Genomic DNA, 22,881 nt, shown 5'->3' on the forward strand with positions numbered 1-22,881 from the left:
GAGCAGGGCAAGGTATTTGAAATTGGCAGAAAAGCTGGAATTGGAGTTGGGCATTGCTGTGCAAAAAGGGGAGACATTTGAAGCAATAGGTTGGCATTTCCGATTGCCAGAAATGCCATCGGAATCATTGGAAATGGCTAGAATTCAATTGTAAGTGAAACAGCTTAAACATAAAAGGGAATTAAACAGTTCGAATTATGAGTAAATGTCGAGGAAAAAGGAAATGAAAGGGTGGCCTTAACAGAAGAAAGAGAGAGTTTTGAACTTCAGGCATTGGAACTGAAAGCTTAAAGTCGATTTAAAATGGCAGAGATAGAGGTGAAAGGAGGGAGTAGGACAGCGATGGCGATCAATTCCATCGTAACCAAAGACCTGGTAGGGATCTGTTTAAATATGGTCAAACATTGTCTAAGTTTGACAAGAAGGATGTAGAAACCTTTCTCATTTCATTTGAAAAGGTAGCTAAATAATTGAAATGGCCGGTGACCATGTGGGTATCGTTGATCCAAACAAAATTGGTAGATAGAACTAGTGAGGTATTTGCATCACTATCAGATGAGGTATCTGGGGATTATGAGGAGGTGAAAAAAGCCATTTTAAATGCATACAAGCTAGTACCAGAACTCTACAAACAACATTTTAGGAATCTGAGGAGGGAACCTGGTCAAATATACATAGAGTTTGAAAGGATCAAACAAAGTAATTTTGATAACTCAATAAAGGCATTGAAAAAAAGTCAAACGTTTGATGCTCTTAGAGAGACATTTATTTTGGAGGAGTTCAAAAATTCACTTCCTGAAGTCATAAGAACTCAGATGGCAGAGCAAAGAGTTAAAACTGCAAGATTAGCAGCAGAAATGGCAGATGATTATGACTTGATTCATAAATCAAAGTTTGGTTTCCAATATCTGTTTTAATCTGAGGAATAGAAATGGGTGAAAAAGAGAAATTATTAAGTGGAAAGGGAAGAGGAGATCTGATTGAAAATAGTTTACCACAGGGTGAAAAGGAAAACCAAGTAGGGTAAAGAGAAGTAAAAAATCTCAGGCATTTTCACTGTAATAAAGTAGGTCACGTGATGTTGCACTGGTGGTTTAGAAAAATCACTGGGAAGGCAGATGTGTGAAAACAGTAGGAGTCAGTGAGTTTTGTTGAAATGATAAAGGAAAACCCAGTAGGAGCTAAAAAGCTGCAAAAGAAAAGTACACCCTGATCAGAGATTGGTTGAGAAGCAAGTGCTAGATCTCTTTAAATATCTTACTTGCGTGGGCAAGGTTTACTCATGTATGCCAGGAGGATTAGGTAAAGAAATTGAGATTTTAAGAGATAAGAGAACGGGTCAATCTTTGATAAAGAGGTGGTAAGTAATTAAGAAGGAGTATTGCCAGAAAAAGTGGTAATATGTGAAATTCGCGGTGAGAAGTATTCCATCATATAAAGTGAGGTTGGAGAGTCTGGTGAAAAGTGGTGCTGGAGTGATAGAGAAACTCTCGGTTCCAAAAATAAGGTTTATCCTTGGTAACTATATGGCTGGATCACAGGTGGGAGTGATGCCTCCTGTGGTTGAAAATCCAGTGGAAAATCAGGCAACAGAGGTGGTACAGAAAGTATATCTGGGATTTTTCCTGACTCTATGGTAACAAGGTCACAAACCCACAGGTGGAAACAGGAGGAAAAATCAAAGAGTAAAGTTAACGATGTTGAAATTCAACTATCAGAGACTGTGTTTGATCAAATGCTTGAGAAAAAAACAAGAACATATGGAGGATAAAGTGAATATTTTAAATTTAGAAAGATTGGCTGAATTATAACAGAAGGATGAAAAGCTAAAGCAGTTGTAACAGACAGCTTACACAGAAGAAGAATCTGAATGTATCCCAGAATATTAGTATCTTAAAAATGACATCGTGATTAGGAAATGGAGACTATCACGTAATTGGGTGGATGAGAAATGGGTAGAAGTTCATCATTTGGTATTACTGGCGGGTTATAAAAATGTGGTGTTGCAGGTAGCACATGAGTAGCAGTAAGAGGTCATTTGGGGGTAAGGAAAACTTGAGCCAAAATATAAAAACATTTTTATTGGCCTGCACTGCAAAAGGATATAGTTGAATTTTGTTGGACACATCATACGTCTCAGGTAATTGAAAAACATCAGGCAATGATAAAACCAATAACCATAATACCCATTCCCATATTTGAGAAACCTTTTACAAGAGTCTTATTTGATTTCAGGATCCCTATCTAAAACAATAAGTGGCAATCATGATTTGTTGACCTGAATGGATGTGTCTATTAGATTTCCAGAGGCCATTTCGTTACGCAGTATCACGGCTAAAAGGATTGTAGAAGAATGTTCAATTTTTTTTTAACTAGATATCAACAACCAACAGAGATACAATTGAATCAAGGGTTAAACCTACATCAAAATTATTCAAGGAAGTTATAGATAGCTTAAGAATAAAACAATGCAAATCCACTGCATACCATTCTGAATCACATAGAACATTAGAACAGTGGCATCAAACTTTAAAGACCATGTTGAGTGGTTATAGTCAAGACTATCCAGAAGATTAGGATAAAGAAATTCAATTTGTACATCTTGCAATTAGGGATGCACTGAATGAATCAACTAAATTCAGTCCATTTGAATTAGCTTTTGAGCTTGAGGTGACAGTACCATTTCAATTAATAAATGAGAAATTGATGAATCAGAGTTCAGACACTACATGTTTGGACTATGTGTCAAAGTTTAGGGAAAGAATAAATAGAATGGGTGAGTTGGCTAAACAGCATTTGAAAGTAGCACAGCATGTGATGACACAGGAAGCAGGCAAAACTCAAAAATTCATAGTTTTTCTAGTGGAGATAAAGTATTAGTGTTACTCCTAGTGATAAGTGAACCTTTAAAGACAAGGACTAGCAGGCCTTATCAAATAAAAACGAAAATGAGTGAGGTGAATTATTGATTAGAAACTCAGAAGAGAAGAAATCTGAGTCAGTCATGTGAATATGCTCAAAAGGAACTTTGATAAGGAAGGAAAGCAAAAGGTGAAAGGATTCCTGGTTACAACACAGAAGGAAGAATCATAGAGAGCCATAGAGATGTACAATATGGAAACAGACCCTTCGGTCCAACCCATCCATGCCGACCAGATATCCCAACCCAATCTATTCCCACCTGCCAGCACCCGGCCCATATCCCTCCAAACCCTTCCTATTCATATACCCATCCAAATGCCTCTTTAATGTTGCAATTTTACCAGCCTCCCAAACATCAAAGGCAGTAACTGTGCAGGTTCTCTCTCTCTCTCTCTCTCTCTCTCTCTCTCCTGAAATGACCTCACCATGTGCATCCTTTGTCTGTTCTTCTCCCTTTTGAAACTGCTGTTGTTTTAACTTTTTTTCCCCCAAAATTCCAAGTCAATGCAACAGCATATAAAACAGTAATTGCTACTCCTGAAATTTGAGGAAATCACCTCCGGCACCTAAAATAACTCAATAAAGGAGCAGCTGTTACAGCCAGAAAGTTTTCCTGTCCTCCATCTTGGATAACATCAAAGGGACCCTACAAGTTCAGATGATTCTGATATGGCCATTCCTAAAATTAAATTGGATAATGAGGAAGTTCTCAAGAATTGAGATCATTTTTTGAGTTACCTTCCTGAGGAAACTCAAAGATCTGAGAGTTATTACAATCAGATAGGGAGATACATGGGTATAAGCTAGAAAGTACTAATCTAATTGCGCAGATATAGAAATAGGAAATGCAGTTCCAATTAAACAATATCCTGTCAGATTTAATCCTCTAAAATTGGGATAGGTTCAAAAAGAGATTGAACACATGCTCAAAGACAGTATAATCAAAGTGAGTTGCAACGAATTGAGCTCGCTCATAGTAATGTTGTCAAAACCGGATGGTACCCAATGATTATGTGTGGCCTACCACTAGGTCAATGCAGTTACAAAATCTGATTCATATCTTATTCCACATTTGGAAGACTGTATTGAGAGGGTGAGACATATGACTTATATTTCTAAATTGGACTTATTCAGAGGCTACTGGCAAGTACCTGTATCTGAAACAGCGAAGGAAATTTTAACATTCAACACTGAATGGACAGTGCTGGTTTAAAGTCATGCCATTTGCGAAGAAAAACATTTCACAGACTCACCAATAAAATCATTTTGGGATTACCCAATTATGTGGTGTACATCAACAATCTGGTGAGCTTTAGTTAGATATGGAAGGATCATTTGGAGCATCTATTGGAATTATTCAATAAATTGGGGAATCGGGCTTGATGATAAACTTGGATAAGGTGAGTTCGCAAAAGCCCAAATCACATTCCTGGGCCATGTCATTGGAAAGCTGGCATGGATGTGAAAACAAAGGTTATTGGAGACTTTCCCATTTCATCGACAAAGAGGGAAGTACGACGATTCCTGGAATGAGTGGTTTTTATTGGACATTCGTACCAAACGTTGGCAGTGTGGTCATAGAGTCATAGAGATGTACAGCACGGAAACAGACCCTTCGGTCCAACTCATCCATGCCGACCAGATATCCCAACCCAATCTAGTCTCATCTGCCAGGACCTGGCCCATATCCCTCCAAACTATTCCTACTCATATACCCATCCAGATGCCTTTTAAATGTTGCAATTGTACTAGCCTCCACCACAGAGAATAAATAGACAAAGTCTTTTCCCTGGGGTGGGGGAGTCCAGAACTAGAGGGCATAGGTTAGGGTGAGAGGGGAAAGATATAAAAGAGACTTAAGAGGCAACTTCTTCACACAGAGGGTGGTACATGTATGGAATGAGCTGCCAGAGGAAGTGATGGAGGCTAGTATTTTTTTAAAATTCCAGACTATTTAGATGGAGTGTATTTTGTAGCCATTCAGCTTGAAAATTATGCACATGGGAGGACAGGAGAATGTAACTGCCAATGCATTGTCACGATTTTCATGAAGGAAGATGGAGGCATTCAGTGGCAGGAAAAATTAGACTGAGCTGGACTATAGTAATGAATGTTTGCATGCTTAGAGTTAATGTAATGTATATGTATTATAGTATACGAATAACATAAGACTAAAGGGTTTTAAAAAAGGCAACCATGTTTGTATATTGATTTTTTTTAAAAGAGGGAAGGTTGGTGATACTATGGTTTTAAGAGATGTATTTTGTCCTTTTTTTTAATGAAGATAGGTTGAGACAAGTGCTGAGCAGACTGCTCCAAAGCCCATAAAGTTAACAGTTTGACAGGCCTTGGGTTTTTTTAAAAAAGTTGGAATAATAGAAGTAGCCTGAATGGGTGTGATCAGGCTCTTACAGAATCAGGATTTTTTTTTAAGCTTTACCCTTCAGTAGCAGTTGCTGGTGTCTTGTAGCTGGATGTTTAAGCTTATTCCTGTCCAATTGCAGCTAAAAGCTGGGGTTATCATCCTGCTCCTAGAATTGCATGTGAGACAATCTATTGAATTTGCTTTTGCTATAGGTGTGTTTATGAGATGTTACTATAGTGGAACAGTTAATTAGTGGTTTATGTGTATGTGTGTGTGTTTTTTAAGGTTTCGATAGAGTTACGGTTAAGCTAATGTTGCTTTTGTTTTGTCTGTAGTTTAATTATAGTCAATATGTGTTTTGTTTCAAGCCTGGTAGGTTGACCAATTGAATTGCATCTGGAATGCAACACCTTATATTTACCTTTAAAATAAGAAAAAAGTAGGGTCTAGACTGTCTTAATATATTTTGAGGGGGTTTGGTCTGGTCCAAAACAATAGATATGCTGAAAGGGAAATGAGATAGGAAACCTTCATTTGGGATGTGCAACATTCAGGGAATGCAATTCCAGGGATGTTTTAACTGAGGCAGTCGATCCGCTACAGTAACCTCTAAGACCATTAGGTGAAGAGGTTTAAAATTAAACCAGTTAATTTAAAGTGCTTCTTCTAATCTTTTTCTTTGAAGATGCATCACTTCATATTTTCTGCATTAAATTTTTCCTGCTATGTGTCTGATAATTTCCACCAATCTGAGCCCTCCTGAGGCCTGTTACTATCATTGACACTGTTTACTACATTTCCAGTCTTTGTGTCACCGGTAAACTTTGAAATTATGTCCAAATTAATGTCATTAATATGTATCAAAAAGTCTAGTGGTCTTAATACCTATTACTAGGCAGCAGCACTGTTTGGATTTCCTGATATGACATACAATTGATCGTATTGTCCTTTGCTACCTGTTACTTTATTTCTAATTTTTGCTGTCATTTCCCTTTAATATCATGTGTGTACATTTGCTAACAAGTCTATTCTGTGACACTCATGCAAAACACCTTCTGAAAGATGCTTTTTAATCAGGATTTTATTTAAAATATAAGGTTTGTAACTTTTTAAAAATTATGCATGTCTGTGTAGACTGTTAGCAAAACAAGAGTCAAGATTAGAGTAGTGCTGGAGAAGCACAGCAGGTCAGATCAGGAAATGCCGATTTTCCTGCTCCTCGGATGCTGCCTGACCTGATGTGCTTTTTCAGCACTACTCTAATCTCCAGCATCTGCAGTACCCACTATCACCCTGTTAGCAAAATAATATCATTAGGCTGACACAGTGTTATGCTTTCTTGTCTCTATTACAGCTATTCTACGTGATCCCTAGTTGGTGAATAATTGAAACCGAGTTGCTGTTTCACACTATATGCAGTTGTGGATCCAAAGGATTCACTTTATGAGCTAGCAAGAGCCAATTCTATTTTGGTATTGGTGTTTTGCTGCAGGTTAAGTCATTTTTCCAGAGATTTTTGTTATGTATGTAGTCAAGCAACCTGCCTCTTCCTGTGATTTGTCATGCATTCCATGAATGAGACCAAGTCTATAGCATGGACAAGTATAAAATTAAACTTTTTTCTTCTGTCTCTAAATATCCTAAAGCTGCTAATTATTACACGAACTTCTTAGACTAATTATTTACAGTAAATATCTTCCTGAAGGATGCTCTCATTCTGAGGTAGCTGCTGCAAAGGTCAATAATGGTGCACAGAGTAGAATGAAAATAGCAAACTGGATGATAAAAGGTCTAATTCTTTTCATACTAGATGGTACTTTCTTGGGCACTCGGCTGCTCTTGATCATTGGTTTCAGGTGGTCACTTGAAGACTGACTAAATGGAATCCCCATTCAATTCACTAAAATTCTTTGCGCCTTCTCAAGATCATCGTTACCCTGTGAAAAATGCTCTGCCAACAGCACTGTGGCAATGGAACTTGCAGCTCTAATGCTTGAACATGCTAAGAAAACAGCAGCTAGATATATTAAGATATTCAGTTACTTTGTGAGCAATTACCTTTTGATGCAAGTTGTGACTAAAAGTTAGACTAACATTTTGAGTAAGATAGTGACAGTGAAAACTCTGCAGTCAATGCATCAGCGGCATTTAGATCTTATGACTAGGGAGGAGGCTGTGGTTGCTGGAGGTCCCTGGGTGGAAATGAACTCAGTGATATGAATTTTATTCGCTCCATGGATGAATCTCACAATTTGAACTTGTTGTGTGGATTGAACATGATTACTCCATAACAGTGAGCTTGCAGGCTATTTGGCTATAGAGATATCACTCTTATCTATGAAGTGAATAAAATGCCCACTTTACTGCAGAACATTTGCTACATAATCTGCTTGTTCTAAAATTTTGAACCCTGTGATAACCTGGAACTTACATTTGTCTGCATGTATTTTAGGTGCAGTAGCAAGTACAGAAGTGAAATTGAGACTTCAGGAATTTGTCCTGAATAAAAAGAAAGCCGCAGCACACAGGGCAATAAATCATTCCATTCCAAATGACCCAAGATTTTGGTACGGGTAAGTGTATCTGATAAGAAGAATTAATGTGATAATGTTTTACTGACATTTTTACAGCCAGCTCAAACATCTGGTATGCTGATACCCATTTTAATTAAAGATTTCCAAAGCAAGCCACTGAATAATCCACACAAGTAAGCATTTTGTTTGTCTTATACACGATACAAATCATCTCTTCAAAATTAATTCTCCCCTTTTCTCCCTTGCATTCTCTGGTACTTGTGAATTTCTGTATTGAGCGTTCGCAGGTACTTTGGGAGATATAGAAGTGGGGATTTTAGAGCAATGAAATTGGGACAGAGTTCAGAAAATTAGGGTGTGTGTGCTTTCTTTCCTCATTCACTGACTTTTGGAAGGCTTCTTCTTTGCCAACTTTCTTTTCCTTCCTCCTCTTCGAAATTCTGTGTCCTATGATCCTGCCCCACTACCTACCTGATGAAGGAGCAGTGCCTAGAAAGCTAGTACTTCCAAATAAACCTGTTGGTCTATAATCTAGTGTTGTAAGATTTTGAAACTGTCCACCCCAGTCCAAAACCAGCTCCTCCACATCAGGGCTATTGAAAATGAACTTAGGGCTCTCTCTAACTCCTGGTGTATGTCTGTTGTATGAACAACAGTGATAAAATGGAGAGATTTATGTGCTTTGCAGAGATTAATCTATCTTTTTGTTAAAATAAAATTTGTGCAACATGCATGTCTAAGGGAGTTTTCTTTTCCTTTTGACCAAGACACACAACCTCTATGATCAGCTAACATTTTCTGTTGGAATTAGCTGTCCTAGTTCAGCTTTGTTTATGCTTTATGCTTATCTCCAAAAATGGAAATCATAAAACAAAGGTTAATGTAACGAGAACAAATGTGGATTAACAGACCATAGTAAATAAATGTTCTGATTGCTTAGTCATTCAAGAAAAATGATTTGCAGGAATATTATTAATACTTAGATATTAAAGTGCCATCTTAAGTCAGAACTTCTTTCTCAGGCTTTCACTGTAATTTCTGAAAATTACTGAAAATTCCTATTCCATAAAGCTCATGGCAGATTTCTCATGGCTCTCGTTGTACAGGAGTTTTGGACTTTGTTTGCCACAGGCAATTTTTCAGAAAACTACTTATTCTGACAATGAGCAATGTACAAATACCACTTAAAATGTATCAGACCCTGTGGTAGACAGATTCAATTTTTTTTTTCTTTTGTTTTGCTGCTGAGCTTTATTTTAACTAAGCATGGCTTTTAAATTGTTTTAGTCTCTGCATTATTCTGGTAACATATTTTTGGCTTTTCTTGCAAGTATGTAATGATCTAAAATCATTGCTGAAAGAATGATGGAAGGACATTCCATCATAACTTCCAAAAACCGATTGAATATTTATTTGACAAAGAGAGAGTGCACAGCCACTAAGAAAGATCGAGAGAGAGAGTCTAAATGGATAGCTCTTTTAAAGAGGCAGGATGTGCTTGATTTGTTAAATGGCCACCCTTTCAGTGGTAAATAAGTTCTAAACATGGTTGGCATTCTACAAGCTACCCAGAAATTGACACCACATCTATGCTGTTCATGGCACATAATATGGGCTCAAGTTGGGCTCACAATGCTACTTGTTTGTAAAAGCCTATTTTGTTGCTCTGAGCACAAGACAAGGGTTTTGGCAGGAAACATGAGCTATATAACAAAGGCACAAACTCCCTAACCGGACATCAAATAATCTGACACTGAATTCAGAGGGATGGCTCATAGCGGAACAGTAAAATTACTGGTTCATTAAGGGATACTGATGGAGAATATAAAAAGGAGAGCTTTGCCTTGCATTTAACCTAAACTCAACAGTGGCAGTAACAGTTGAATAAATCTACTTTGTTTCCCAGCCACACTGTCCATTTGCTTCAACAATACAAATAAATGAAAACTCAAATCATAAGGAACAGTAGCAGAGTGGCTATGTTACTGCACGAGAAAATCCAAAAGCTTGGACCAATAATTTCATTAAGTCAGCTGGGGAATTTAAACAGTTCATTAAATAAATGTGAAATATGAAAAGTTGGTATCAGTAATAGCAACTGTGTAATTACTAGATTGTCATAAAAGTCAATCTGGTTCACTAAGGTCCTATTCTTCTAGCTCCTCCCCTAGCAAGCTGTTCTAGTACAGCTACAACAGTGACCTCATCCAACAATGAGAAAAATTGCCCAGTTATATCCTATCCACAAATGGCAGAACAAATCCATTGACCAATTATCATTCGTATGTCTATTTTCAAACATAAACAAAGTGATGGAGTGGGTCATCGATAGTGACTCCACCAGCATTTGCAAAGGAGTAATATGCTCACTGCTCATTTTGTGTTCCTCCATGGCTACTCAGCTCATGACCTCATAACGGCCTTGGTCTAAGCATGAGTACAAGAACTCTAGAGGTGAGCTGTGTGTGACTGCCTTTAATATCAAAGAAAATCAGGGGAAAACCTTCTGCTGGTTAGACTTGTATCTAAAATAAAAGAAGTAATTGTTAAGATTTTTGGAGGTTCATCATGTCAACCTTAGGAGTTGCTCAGGGTAGTTTCCTAGGCCCAACCATCATCAGCTACTCCCTCGGTGGCTTTCCTTCCGTCATAAGGTCAGAAGTGGGAATGTTCACTATTGATTGCACAACATTTGTGACTCCTCAACTTCTGAAGCAGTCCGTGAAAATCTGTGAACATATACAGCAAAATGTGGACAACATCAAGGCTTGGGCTGATAAATGGCAAGTACAAGTGGTTGACAAATGTTCAACTTAGGGACACTTGTACTTACAATGAGATCCTGTACAGTGGTGTATTAATATTAATATTGGGGAACTGGTGCTTAGAGGTATAATCACTGGACTGTTAATCAAGAGACCCAGATAATATTCTGAAGATCCAGATTCAAATCCTGTCTTGGCAGATGTGAAATTTGAGTTCAACAAAAAAATCTGGCATTAAAAGTCTAATGATGACTAGAATCCATTGTTGAAAAAAACCCATCTGGCTCACTAATATCCTTTAAGGAAGGAAACTACCATCCTTATGTGGTCTAGAAACAAAACAAAAACTGCAGAAGCTGGAATCCAAAATAGACGAGCAGTAGGCTGGATGAACACAGCAAGCCAGGCGGCATCAGGAGGTGGAGAAGTTTTGGGTGTAACCTGTCTTCAGGACTGGGGATGAATGTGGGTGGAGCTGCAGATAAAGAGGATGGCGTGGGTAGGGTAGTGAAGTGGGGATAGGTGAAGACAGGTATGAGTCCATCCTTGGCCTTTTCCATGACCACAACGAACCACAGTGCAAATTGCAGGAACAATGCCTCATCTTCTGTATGGGCAGCCTACAGCCTGGAGGATTCAATATTGAGTTCTCCAATTTCAAATAACCTCCCTCCCCATCCCCCAACTCTCTTCCCAGCCCCTCCCCCTCCCCCTCCCTGCCACCAACCAGATTCATTCCTCCCATTGACCAACCAGGTCATACCCTCTACTTGTACTCACCCATCCCCACTTCACCATCCTGTCCCCACCACCCCCTTTATCTGAATATCCACCCCATACCCACCCCCAGTCCTGAAGATGGGTTACACCAGAGACGTCGACTTCTATACCTCCTGATGCTGCCTGGCTTGCCGTGTTCTTCAGACTCCTGCCTGTCTATCCTTATCTGGTCTGGCTGACATGTGATCCAGAGCCACAGCAATGTGGTGGACTCTTAATTGTGCTCCAGACAATTAGGGATGGGCAATAAATGCTGGCCTCGCCATTGACATCATCCCATGAATGAATTTTCAAAAATTTCAAGATCCAACGTACAATCTAACATTTGCCTGTAGTTACGAATGACTGTTTTATGTTGTACTGTATTGTGTTACGACTTGTTAACAAATCCGCTTGCGAACACATTAAAGAACAGAACCCATTCTTAACCTGGGACTGCCTGTAACATTCACACCACAAATGTCAGGCAATGATCATCTATTGTCCCACTGATGTTCAATGATGTTCCCATTGTTGAATCCCCCACTATCAACATCCTAGAGGTTACTACTGACTAGGGACTGAATTGAACCGGGCGTACAAATACGCTAGTTACAGGGGCAGCCAGAGCCTAGTAATTCTGCAGCAAGTAACTTGCCGCCTGCCCCCAAATGTCTGACTGTCATCTACAAGGTGTCAATCAGGAGTATGTGATGAAATACTTTCCACTTGCCTGGATGAATACAGCTCCAACATTCAGAACCAAGTCTCCCACTTGGTTGGCACCCCATTCTCCCTTCACCATCAATGCAGTGACACAATCTACACACAAGATGCACATAAGCAAAATGCACTGCAGCAACTCATCATGGCTGTTACAACAGCATCTTCCAAACTTGTGACCTCAACCACCTAGTAGGATTTGATTCACAGATGCATGTGAACACCACCACCTGCAATTTTCCTGCTCAGCCACACCATCTTGACTTGAAAATACATCTCCACTGTTATGGAATCAAAATCCTGGAACTCCCTTCCTAACAGAACTGTGGGTATCCTGATCCCCAAGAATTGAAACAGTTCCAAAAGGCAGCTCACCTCCATCTTTGCCAGGGCAGTAAATACTGGCCAAGCCTACGATGCCCAGATCCAAAGAGTAAATTTTTTTTAAAATTTCTATCTATTTAAAATGTATTTAGGTCTTAATATCCCTCTGAAATGGTCTAGCAAGCTCTCAATGGAAAGGTTTCCAGGGTGTTCAATTAGAGCTGACACTGTCAGTGTTGCCCATGATCTGTGAATGATGGAGAAATAAAAATGCCATCAAAATGATAGTTTTGAAAGGGAATAACTTGAGAACTAAATCTTGGAGTATTAAATGTAAACCCCAGGTAATATAACTCCTTAAGATGCCAGTATGCCGTGATGAAGTTTCCTTTTATTTGCACATGAACAGTCCTTGACTTTGACTCTGAATGAGGCGGTACCAGGTACCAGAGTGTCAGTATCTCTGACACTCACCCTTTTTATATACCATCCACAATCAGGGAATTCATTTTGAGGTCCAACTGGTTTCCTCGATACAATCACTACATTCCTCCCCCTCTGAGTCAGAGCATATAAGCCAGTGCTTTTTATTTGAAGAGACTCATGGGGCATTTCAGCACTGGGTTAGGTTCCTCCAACTTGGTGTCAGATACACACAGGAGCCTGCTTTTTGCACTAGGAGCTCCTCAGTAGAATTTCAGTCTCTCCTTCTTGCAACTAAGGCGTCAGGGCAACTGCTTCCATCATGTCCATCTCGGATTCAGTGAACTTGACAATGCTTGATGGAGCGTGAATCCATGGGTTCCGGCAGCATTTCTGAATGTTCTAAGAGTCAGGGCAAATTTTGCTTCTGCACTGTTTGCGAATTTGTGGCTATCATGCGGTACACATGCTCATTCGGGACGATTACATCTACCTGAACTTTATATATCACTGGTCCTGACCTCGTGTCAAGCATGCCTCTTAGCCATTCAGGACTATTTCCAAATTCAGTGATACACCAGACTTTGTTCCTTGTATCAAACTGTTGCTCTCATCTGGAAAAGTCTGGTATCCAGCATTGAAGTAATGGAATTCCTAATGCTATTTCACCACCTCCTTCCAAAACTGAAACAACTAGATCTTTCGGTGTCCAGAGTCTGATATTGTCACTGGTGACTGGGAGCAAGTCCAGAAAATTTAATATCATTACAGTCTCTACCATTGGAGTACTGTAATATTAAAGAGTTAATTTGCTTTGCTGACCTACAGGAAATTGGATGTCCGAGTCTAGGTGGAGAATGCCTCCAAGTTACAGATAGATTGTAAGGAATTTACATTCCCATCCCTTGCCATTCAGAACCATTTACATGGCCATCTACTATTCAGAGATGATTTAAATTTGCAGCATCATCCGTTTCAAAATAAATAAGAACATTGCAGTTGTAATTTTGACCACTCCCTGTAGTTTAAAAAAAAAGATTCACAACATTAAAAGATGATTTCAGTTACATTGTTTCTGGAGATGATTAGGTCACTGCATTGTGTCTTGAGTGGCATGTGACTGTGAGGGTGTGACTGGGGGTTGTCTTGTAAGCATCACTGACTGTGATGTAAGATTTTGTATAAAGGTAGGACTGGTTCCTTTGTTCAGAGAGACCTCTCAACACGCTTCACTAGCATGGTGAAGAGTGTTTAGAGTTTCTCCAAAGTTTGTACTGTATTTGTTAATAAAATTTGGTTGTTCGTAGAAGTTGACGTGTTGCAGTTGCATCAAGTGTGTAAGAATCTCAGAAAAAAGAACTTGACAGTACCACAGATGGTGTATCTGCCAGTGAGAGGTGGCTCGTTGCATCCACATTCAGGAGTTGGCCTCCTGGACAGTGTTCTAATTTGTACTTATAAGCATTTAGTATTGGAGCCCACCACTGAATGCAGTCCAGAGCTATGGGGGAGACACAGCCTTATCGTTTTTAAGCAGAAGTAGTAGGGGTCTATGGTCCATTATTATTACAAATTTATATCCATAACGGTATTGATGGAACTTCCTAAACCTGAACCTGAGTCTTGGGACCATGTGTGCCAATACCTTAGAGGGTGATAGCTGTTTCTTGACTTCATTGAAAACTTGGGGTTGTCTATGCAACCATTTCCAAAGTTGACCCTTTAAGAGTTGAGAGTGTGGTGCTGGAAAAGCATAGCAGGTCAGGCAGCATCTGAGGAGTAGGAGAATCGGCATTTCAGGCAAAAGCCCTTCATCAGGAATTACAGTGGTTTGCCTACCCAGATCATGAAGAAAATTTTACTTGTTTGGCCAAGGCTTGGCTTTGTTTTGGGGTGTTGCTGTTGATTGAGCTAGAGGCCCTCTATGCAGGAAATGTCCTGAGTGAGGCTATGCAATTGCTTGCGTTCAAGTGGTGTTCCCCAAACTCAGTCAGACTGGCGAGGGTGTTCACTTCCATCGGAGTACCCTGCAACTCGTTAGCACCACTTGTCACATTTTCCAGTGATGAAGCCAGCTGTAGCACCTGTTTGATGTTTAGTTGGGCTTCAACTAAACATCAAACATCAACATTTTTGCATACTTATATCATTAATCTCACATACCAAACCATCTCTAAGCATCTCATTAAGGGTTTATTCAAAGTCACAGGCTTCTGTCAGTCATCTTAACATAGTCAAAAATCTCAATACAGATTCCCCTGGTTCTCACATTACGAATAAAAACTATAGCACCTCAAAATTAGAAAATGCTTGGGGCCATAAAATTCCTTAACTATGTCCATCAATTCTTGAAAGGTTTTAGTATCCGTTGCCTCAGGGAATATTAGGTTCCTGATGACAGGAAAAGCTGCAGCTCCTCAGGCTGTCAGGAGAATTACTCATTGTTTTTTTTGTCTGCCACAATGTCATTTGTCTGTCCTTGACAGCAAGTTCAAACAGGTCAAGTTACCTGAACAAAGGAATGCTGTAAGAAATGCTTGCCCGAACTCAAAGATAACTGTTGCAAAAGAGTTTCTTCAGGATTGTGCTTCACTGCCTCATTCAGAGTCAGATATCAGAGTGTCTGTATTGCTGACATTTACTGTCGTTTTTGTCAGCCAGGGTTCTCTGGAGTTGTCATTCTGATCCAGTCAGGGAACTTGTATTCTTTGAAGTCCAGCTTGCTGACTTTGGTACAATCACCATACCAGGTTAATTCTTCAAAGTGGGCAACACATGCCAGCTGTACTTGAGTTGTAACGTCCATAGGTTTCTTTCCATGGTGCATTAACCTTTAATATAGTAATATGTTGTCAGTAGCTAACCTTACTTCCCAAAATTATTTCCAGCAGAATGGATGTCAGTTTGCTAATTCCTTGCCATTGATTCTCAGTTATTTAAATTGGATATTCAGAGTTGACACTTTTAAACTAGCTCATCTATTTATTCTTCTTGAACTACAGAACATCTCCCATACCCATTGCTTTCTGACTTGTAACAGGTGTCAGTTGAAAAGGACTTGACATGTATAACTGTAATCACTCCTCAAAGGTGACTGCTCACTTTGCACTCTTAGCAGATAACAATATTCGCAGGATGGGTTCTTGTCAGCTGCTTGGAGAGCCTGAGAGACCTTTGCTTCCTTTTCAGGAAAGGCCTACTGAACCACACTGATCAAACAATGGTGAGACCACTATTAGGCTTTCTGCCAGAATCACGATCTAGTGGGGAGGAGTCCTGCTTAGCAAGAGCTACCAGCTAATCAAAGTCTGATGGTTCTTACACTCAGCAATATCACAGGAGTAGTTGACCCATCAGGTCCATCAATGGAAGGCTGAGACTCTTAATTAGCCACTTAATGGCCTCAACTGACAGCAGGATTGGAAGGTTCACCATGGACATTTCTGACCAGAACATAATCCTGCAGGAGGCAAGAAGATGATGGGAATTGGGTATGTCACTACCCCTCCTAAGTGCCCATCTTGCTTCCAAACACACTGCAGGAGCTGAAGATTCCATTCACAATTAAGAATCTTAAATAAAAGCAAATACTGTGGGTGCTGGAGATCTAAAACGAAAAGAGAAAACACTGGAGAAATTCAGCAATTCAGGCAGCATTTGTGGAGTGAGAAACGTTTAAGGTTTTGAGTTCAATATGATGCTTCTGTAGAACTTAAGGAATGGGATCTTAAGATCTGCACAGTTTTTGAAATACATTCCCTGCACATATTATCACTTCCTTGGAATGCTCATATAAATAGTACCTCAAATCTGTTGCTGTCTTTTATCCTCTTTGTTTTAGGATCCAAACTAAAATTTCTAAAACTGAGAAGTGAGGATTTAGGCATCAACTGAGGTTGCTTATCAAAAAAGCATTCAACTAATTTCAGTTTTTACAACATAACTCTTTCTTTTTGCTCATGACCTTACATTACAGAGAACAGCACAACGTCTGTTTCCAGTTTTGCTGTTCTTTGTCAAGTCGACTGTAACACAATACTCCTTTTGGCTTCCTGATTTGCTTTTCCTTGTTTTTTTGTCCCTGTTTTCAACCTTATTTGTTTTTTGAGCCACAGACTTTGGGGTTTCTTTTAGGTTTATTTGATTTCCTTCAGTTTCCTTTCCTGAGGCCTAGATATGTCTTACCTAATGATTCCAGTGTACCAGTCACCCTGCCACAACTCAAAAGTGACTGCTGTTTCTTGTGTAATCCCAGATGAATGTTGGAATGTTGCTCAACTGAATGTGACATCAAAACTAATCTCCATTTTATCAATAATACTGGACAAACTTGTGCTTTTTGAGTAAATTGACAAATGATCAAGATGATTTTTGGTTGCTTTCTCCCCCTCCTCCTCCCATCAACACCCTGTACCCCCGCCTCAACCACCACCAAAAAGCAGTCTGGAACCATTTAGTGCCCTTATTCCTGCTGAGAGCAACAAGGATGCATTTCTGATTCAATTCTATTCTGATCAGTGTATTTATTGATTATTCTTTCAGAGAACTGTGACTCTTTTGGCCATATTGATCTTCATTGCTACCTCTGTATTCATTGGTGCTCAGCTGACTGATTCTGGAGATCAGTACCTTAACCACTATACCTTCACTTCATAATGTTGTCACACGCAACATGCACATGCACTTGTGTGCCATGATGTTTGTCCCAGTTTGTCAAACAATAGAAAATAGGCTCTTAAACAGAAATGGAGAAAAGTTTCAGTGTTATAGGGCAAGGATAAGGTGTAGGAGTGGATAAATTTTCAAATATCTTTTCCAGAAAGTCATCAGGGACATGCCGTGCCAAATGTGACCCCCCTCTGTGTTGTATGTTTCAATGTTGATTTGGCCATCAAGCCTACTGAGAAAGCAACAGCAATTCACACAAAATATGAGGCTTCAGTTTAATAAAAGTTAGATTGCTAATGCTAAGGTACAGCATCTAAAAGTTCATGAATTAGGAAATGATTGTCTATTTTTAAAAATGTAGATGATGGGAGGTTTCACAAAAAAAATCATTGTTAATAATTTTGAAGCTGAACAACTAATTTGAGAATGTGCTTCTTTTTATACCTGTTCATAAAAACAAACTGACCATTTGTTTTCTGGTGAATAGAAGGTGCCAATTCCTCTAATTAGAAACATGGTTAGCTATCTAATTGAGAGATAAGTGTAAGGAATTCTGAACTAATATAGAGTAGACATGTTCATTTAGCGGAATTACACCAGTTCATTGCTCTTTAAATTATGTTATCATTACTCACTGTTTAGAAAGGGAATTGTACTCTTGGGGAAGACACAGTACTTTCAATGTAGTTTTTCTTCTCTCAAAAATGCTTCATTGAATAAAAAGAGAAAATATAGTTGAAAATGTCAGTTTAATCTAAGATACTCCTGTCTTGACAAAAACAGAAAGCTAGCAGCTTGGCTTTTTCCCACCACCACCCCTCTGCTGGGTACTTTATGGATCTGCCAGAAAGATCAACCAAATTTTGGCTAGCTGAAGCTAGCAAGAAGCACTATTTCCAAGTGGGGTTATTGATTCTACAACAAAGGCACAATTTTCTTTTTTTTTAAAGTGGAGAGTTGGACCGAGAGTCATGGTTGATATTCAAATAGCACGATTACATAGTGGAAATGCTGCTGAGCATGTTGGCAACTAGCCCAAGACTGACCCACTGACTACATTATTTACATGAGTCTTTTCCTGTTGCAAGGCAAAATAAGCGTATTCTTTACATTTGAATGCCTTCTCTTTTAAACATGCTGCTGAGGAGGACAGTACTTTTAGGTTAATCATCACTTTATGAAAGAAATACATCCTTTGGTAAGTAGAGGGAGGTTGGTGAACTGGTTATGGTACAGGGATACTTAAGAAAGTAGATATAATAAAATATGGTACAAGTTTATCTCAAATTTTTAAAGCATCCCAAAGATGACAATGAGAGTATTCATCTATCTATACTATAGATAACCACTAAAATGGTTGGTCATAAGTATTTATGTGTAGGTTAAAACAGAGTTTGTTAATTCATGTGCTGTTCAGTTAACCATGAGAGGTTTGATTGTCAGCAAATATTAATGCAAAGGTTGATTTTGGCTATATTGAAGCTGGTGATACTGAAATAGGAGAGGTCATGTGCCAGAATGATATCCATTTTGCAGTAGTTCACTGGTTTCTGTCAAAGCTTTGGACATCCTCACACAACTTGTATCCTGGAACTTGAAACACGTCTGAAAGATAACTTAGGTGTTAAAAGGGTCATGTTTTCCTGTACTCACTGTCTATATAAAAAATGTTTCTCTACATTGCAACAGTGATTGCCAAAGGCATTATTTAAAAGCAATTGAGATAGCTTTGGCAAATAGAATTAAGGAGAATCCAAAGGGCTTTTACAAATATATTAAGGAAAAAAGAGTAACTAGGGAGAGAATAGGGCCCCTCAAAGATCAGCAAGGTGGCCTTTTTGTGGAGCCACAGAAAATGGGGGAGATACTGAATGAATATTTTGCATCGGTATTTACTGTGGAAAAGGATATGGAAGATATAGACTAGAGAAATAGATGGTGACATCTTGCAAAATGTCCAGATTACAGAGGAGGAAGTGCTGGATGTCTTGAAACGGTTAAAGGTGGATAAATCCCCAGGACCTGATCAGGTGTACCTGAGAACTCTGTGGGAAGCTAGAAAAGTGATTGCTGGGCCTGTTGCTAAGATATTTGTATCATCGATAGTCTCAGGTGAGGTGCCGGAAGACTGGACGTTGGCAGACGTGGTGCCACAGTTTAAGAAGGGTGGTAAGGACAAGCCAGGGAACTATAGACCGGTAAGCCTGAATTCGGTGGTGGGCAAGTTGTTGGAGGGAATCCTGAGGGACAGGATGTACATGTATTTGGAAAGGCAAGGACTAATTAGGGATAGTCAACATGGCTTTGTGCGTGGGAAATCATGTCTCACAAACTTGATTGAGTTTTTGTAGAAGTAACAAAGAAGATTGACGAGGGCAGAACAGTAGATGTGATCTATATGGACTTCAGTAAGGCGTTCGACAAGGTTCCCCATGGGAGACTGGTTAGCAAGGTTAGATCTCATGAAATACAGGGTCTTGGAATACGAGCCATTTGAAAACAGAACTGGCTCAAAGGTAGAAGACAGAGGGTGGTGATGGAGGTTGTTTTTCAGACTGGAGGCCTGTGACCAGTGGAGTGCCACAAGGATCGGTGCTGGGCCCTTTACTTTTTGTCATTTACATAAATGATTTGGATTCAAGCATAAGAGGTACAGTTAGTAAGTTTGCAGATGACACCAAAATTAGAGGTGTAGTGGACAGCGAAGAGGGTTATCTCAGATTACAACAGGATCTTGACCAGATGGGCCAATGGGCTGAGAAGTGGCAGATGGAGTTTAATTCAGATAAATGCGAGGTGCTGCATTTTGGGAAAGTCAATCTTACCAGAACTTATACACCTTAATGGTAAGGTCCTAGGGAGTGTTGCTGAACAAAGAGACCTTGGAGTGCAGGTTCATAGTTCCTTGAAAGTGGAGTTGAAGGTAGATGGGATAGTGAAGAAGGCGTTTGGTATACTTTCCTTTATTGGTCAGAGTATTGAGTACAGGAGTTGGGAGGTCATGTTGCGGCTGCACAGGACCTTGGTTAGGCCACTGTTGAAATATTGCGTGCAGTTCTGGTCTCCTTCCTATCGGAAAGACGTTGTGAAACTTGAAAGGGTTCAGAAAAGATTTACAAGGATGTTCCCAGGGTTGGAGGATCTGAGCTACGGAGAGAGGCTGAACAGGCTGGGGCTGTTTTCCCTGGAGCGTCAGAGGCTGAGGAGTGAGTTTATAGAGGCTTACAAAATTATGAGGGGCATGGATAGAATAAATAGACAAAATCTTTTCCCTCGGGTGGGGAAGTCCAGAACTAGAGTGCATAGGTTTAGGGTGAGAGGGAAAGGATATAAAGGAGAACTAAGGGGAAACATTTTCACACAGAGGGTGGTATGTGTATGGAATGAGCTGCCAGAGGATGTGGTGGAGGCTGGTACAATTGCATCATTTAAGAGGCATTTGGATGGGTATATGAATAGGAAGGGTTTGGAGGGATATGGGCCGGGTGCTGGCAGATGAGACTAGATTGGGTTGGGACATCTGGTTGGCATGGACAGGTTGGACCGAAGGGTCTGTTACCATGCTGTACATCTCTATGACTCTAAGTGCTGTAAGAGTGGAAAAAAATTCTATTAATTCATTCTAATTCCTCTGAAAAATAGAATTGAAAATGAGTAAACTTTTGAAACCCAAGAAAGTGGTGAGAGGAATAGAAATGAAAATCTAATCCAGATGACTGCACTCGATTTCCAAGTTCCTTCATATTTTCCATGTATTTGGCTTTATACTTTATTCCATCCTGCATCATCTTGGAAACTGCTTATATCCAGGATAGTTCTAATTCCACTAATATTGCATGGAGTTTGGGGCTTTTACTGGTGTTTTGGGATAATATTTTTTGATGCAGTCGCTCTTTGAGTTATTTGAGAAATTTGTAAATGAGCATGCATCCTTGCTCATTTATATATTGTATCTCTGCAGTATAAATTTGTACAAGTTTAAATAAATGTTATTGACTTTGTCAAATTCATTGTTTCAGATTGGTGTATACTTTGTGTGCTATCTTTCGATTAAAAGTATTACCACTTCAGTTCATGTAATTGAAAAACTCAGATACAAATGTGTCTCTTAAACCTACGGCCTTATAGCATTCTATTTACTTGTAACACTTGTAACACTAATTTAGCTGTAGATTAGCCTGTCTTGTGTGCTAGAACATAGAACAGTACAGCACAGAACAGGCCCTTCAGCCCACGATGTTGTGCCGACCACTGATCCTCATGTATGCACCCTCAAATTTCTGTGACCATATGCATGTCCAGTAGTCTCTTAAATGTCCCTAATGACCTTGCTTCCACAACTGCTGCTGGCAACGCATTCCATGGTCTCTCAACTCTCTGTGTAAAGAACCCGCCTCTGACATCCCCTCTATACTTTCCTCCAACCAGCTTAAAACTATGACCCCTCGTGTTAGCCATTTCTGCCCTGGGAAATCGTCTCTGGCTATCAACTCTATCTATGCCTCTCATTATCTTGTATAACTCAATTAGGTCCCCTCTCCTCCTCCTTTTCTCCAATGAAAAAAGTCTGAGCTCAGTCAACCTCTCTTCATAAGATAAACCCTCCAGTCCAGGCAGCATCCTGGTAAACCTCCTCTGAACCCTCTCCAAAGCATCCACATCTTTCCTATAATAGGGCGACCAGAACTGGACGCACTATCCAAGTGCGGTCTAACCAAAGTTTTAGAGAGCTGCAACAAGATCTCACGACTCTTAAACTCAATCCCCCTGTTAATGAAAGCCAAAACACCATATGCTTTCTTTACTATCCAGTTGGGTGGCCATTTTAAGGGATCTATGTACCTGCACACCAAGATACCTCTGTTCCTCCACACTGCCAAAAATCCTATCCTTAATCCTGTACTCAGCTTTCAAATTTGACCTTCCAAAATGCAACTTGGAAGTTGGAACATTTTTGTGTTACTTGGAACATTTTTGTGTTAAGTATTCCTCAAAGTTTAGGTGTCCATTTTTATTAACGTATTGAGTTGTACTTCTCATTATTTGCTTTAACTCAGGAGGGCAGAGCACAAATTGGTACTTGCTAAAATAAACTACTCAATATAACACTTTTATCCAACTCAAACAAGTATGACAATGGGACCAAAACAAGAATGAAATAATTTCTGCGCTCTTAATTTTTTTTCTATGATGCTCTCAATGCAACTCATAGATTGGCATGCAGTTCTACTCTGAGCAGTAATACTGAAAAAGCAGAATTCATGCATAAGCATAGTTTGCAAGAATCAGTATGTTGTTCACTGTTGGGTAGGGGAGGGGGAACACTGTTAATTGATCCTCTCCTCAATCAGCCTAGCAAGAAATGCACTTTTAGTCATGGGTCCTGTGAAGAGTCCAG

General features: G+C 39.5%; 1 protein-coding gene across 11 annotated transcripts in view; it reads left to right on the plus strand.

Annotated features, from left to right (window-relative positions):
- hdac4 (histone deacetylase 4) overlaps positions 1-22,881 on the plus strand; it is a 497,199-nt gene that overhangs the window by 293,297 nt on the left and 181,021 nt on the right. For all 11 annotated transcript variants that reach the window (XM_072578375.1, XM_072578377.1, XM_072578374.1 and 8 more), the window contains one exon: positions 7,740-7,860. In XM_072578375.1, coding sequence (XP_072434476.1) covers positions 7,740-7,860 — 121 coding nt within the window. The remainder of the gene's footprint in view (positions 1-7,739; positions 7,861-22,881) is intronic.

Source organism: Chiloscyllium punctatum, chromosome 10, assembly GCF_047496795.1.
Source record: "Chiloscyllium punctatum isolate Juve2018m chromosome 10, sChiPun1.3, whole genome shotgun sequence".
Taxonomy (NCBI): Eukaryota; Metazoa; Chordata; class Chondrichthyes; order Orectolobiformes; family Hemiscylliidae; genus Chiloscyllium; species Chiloscyllium punctatum.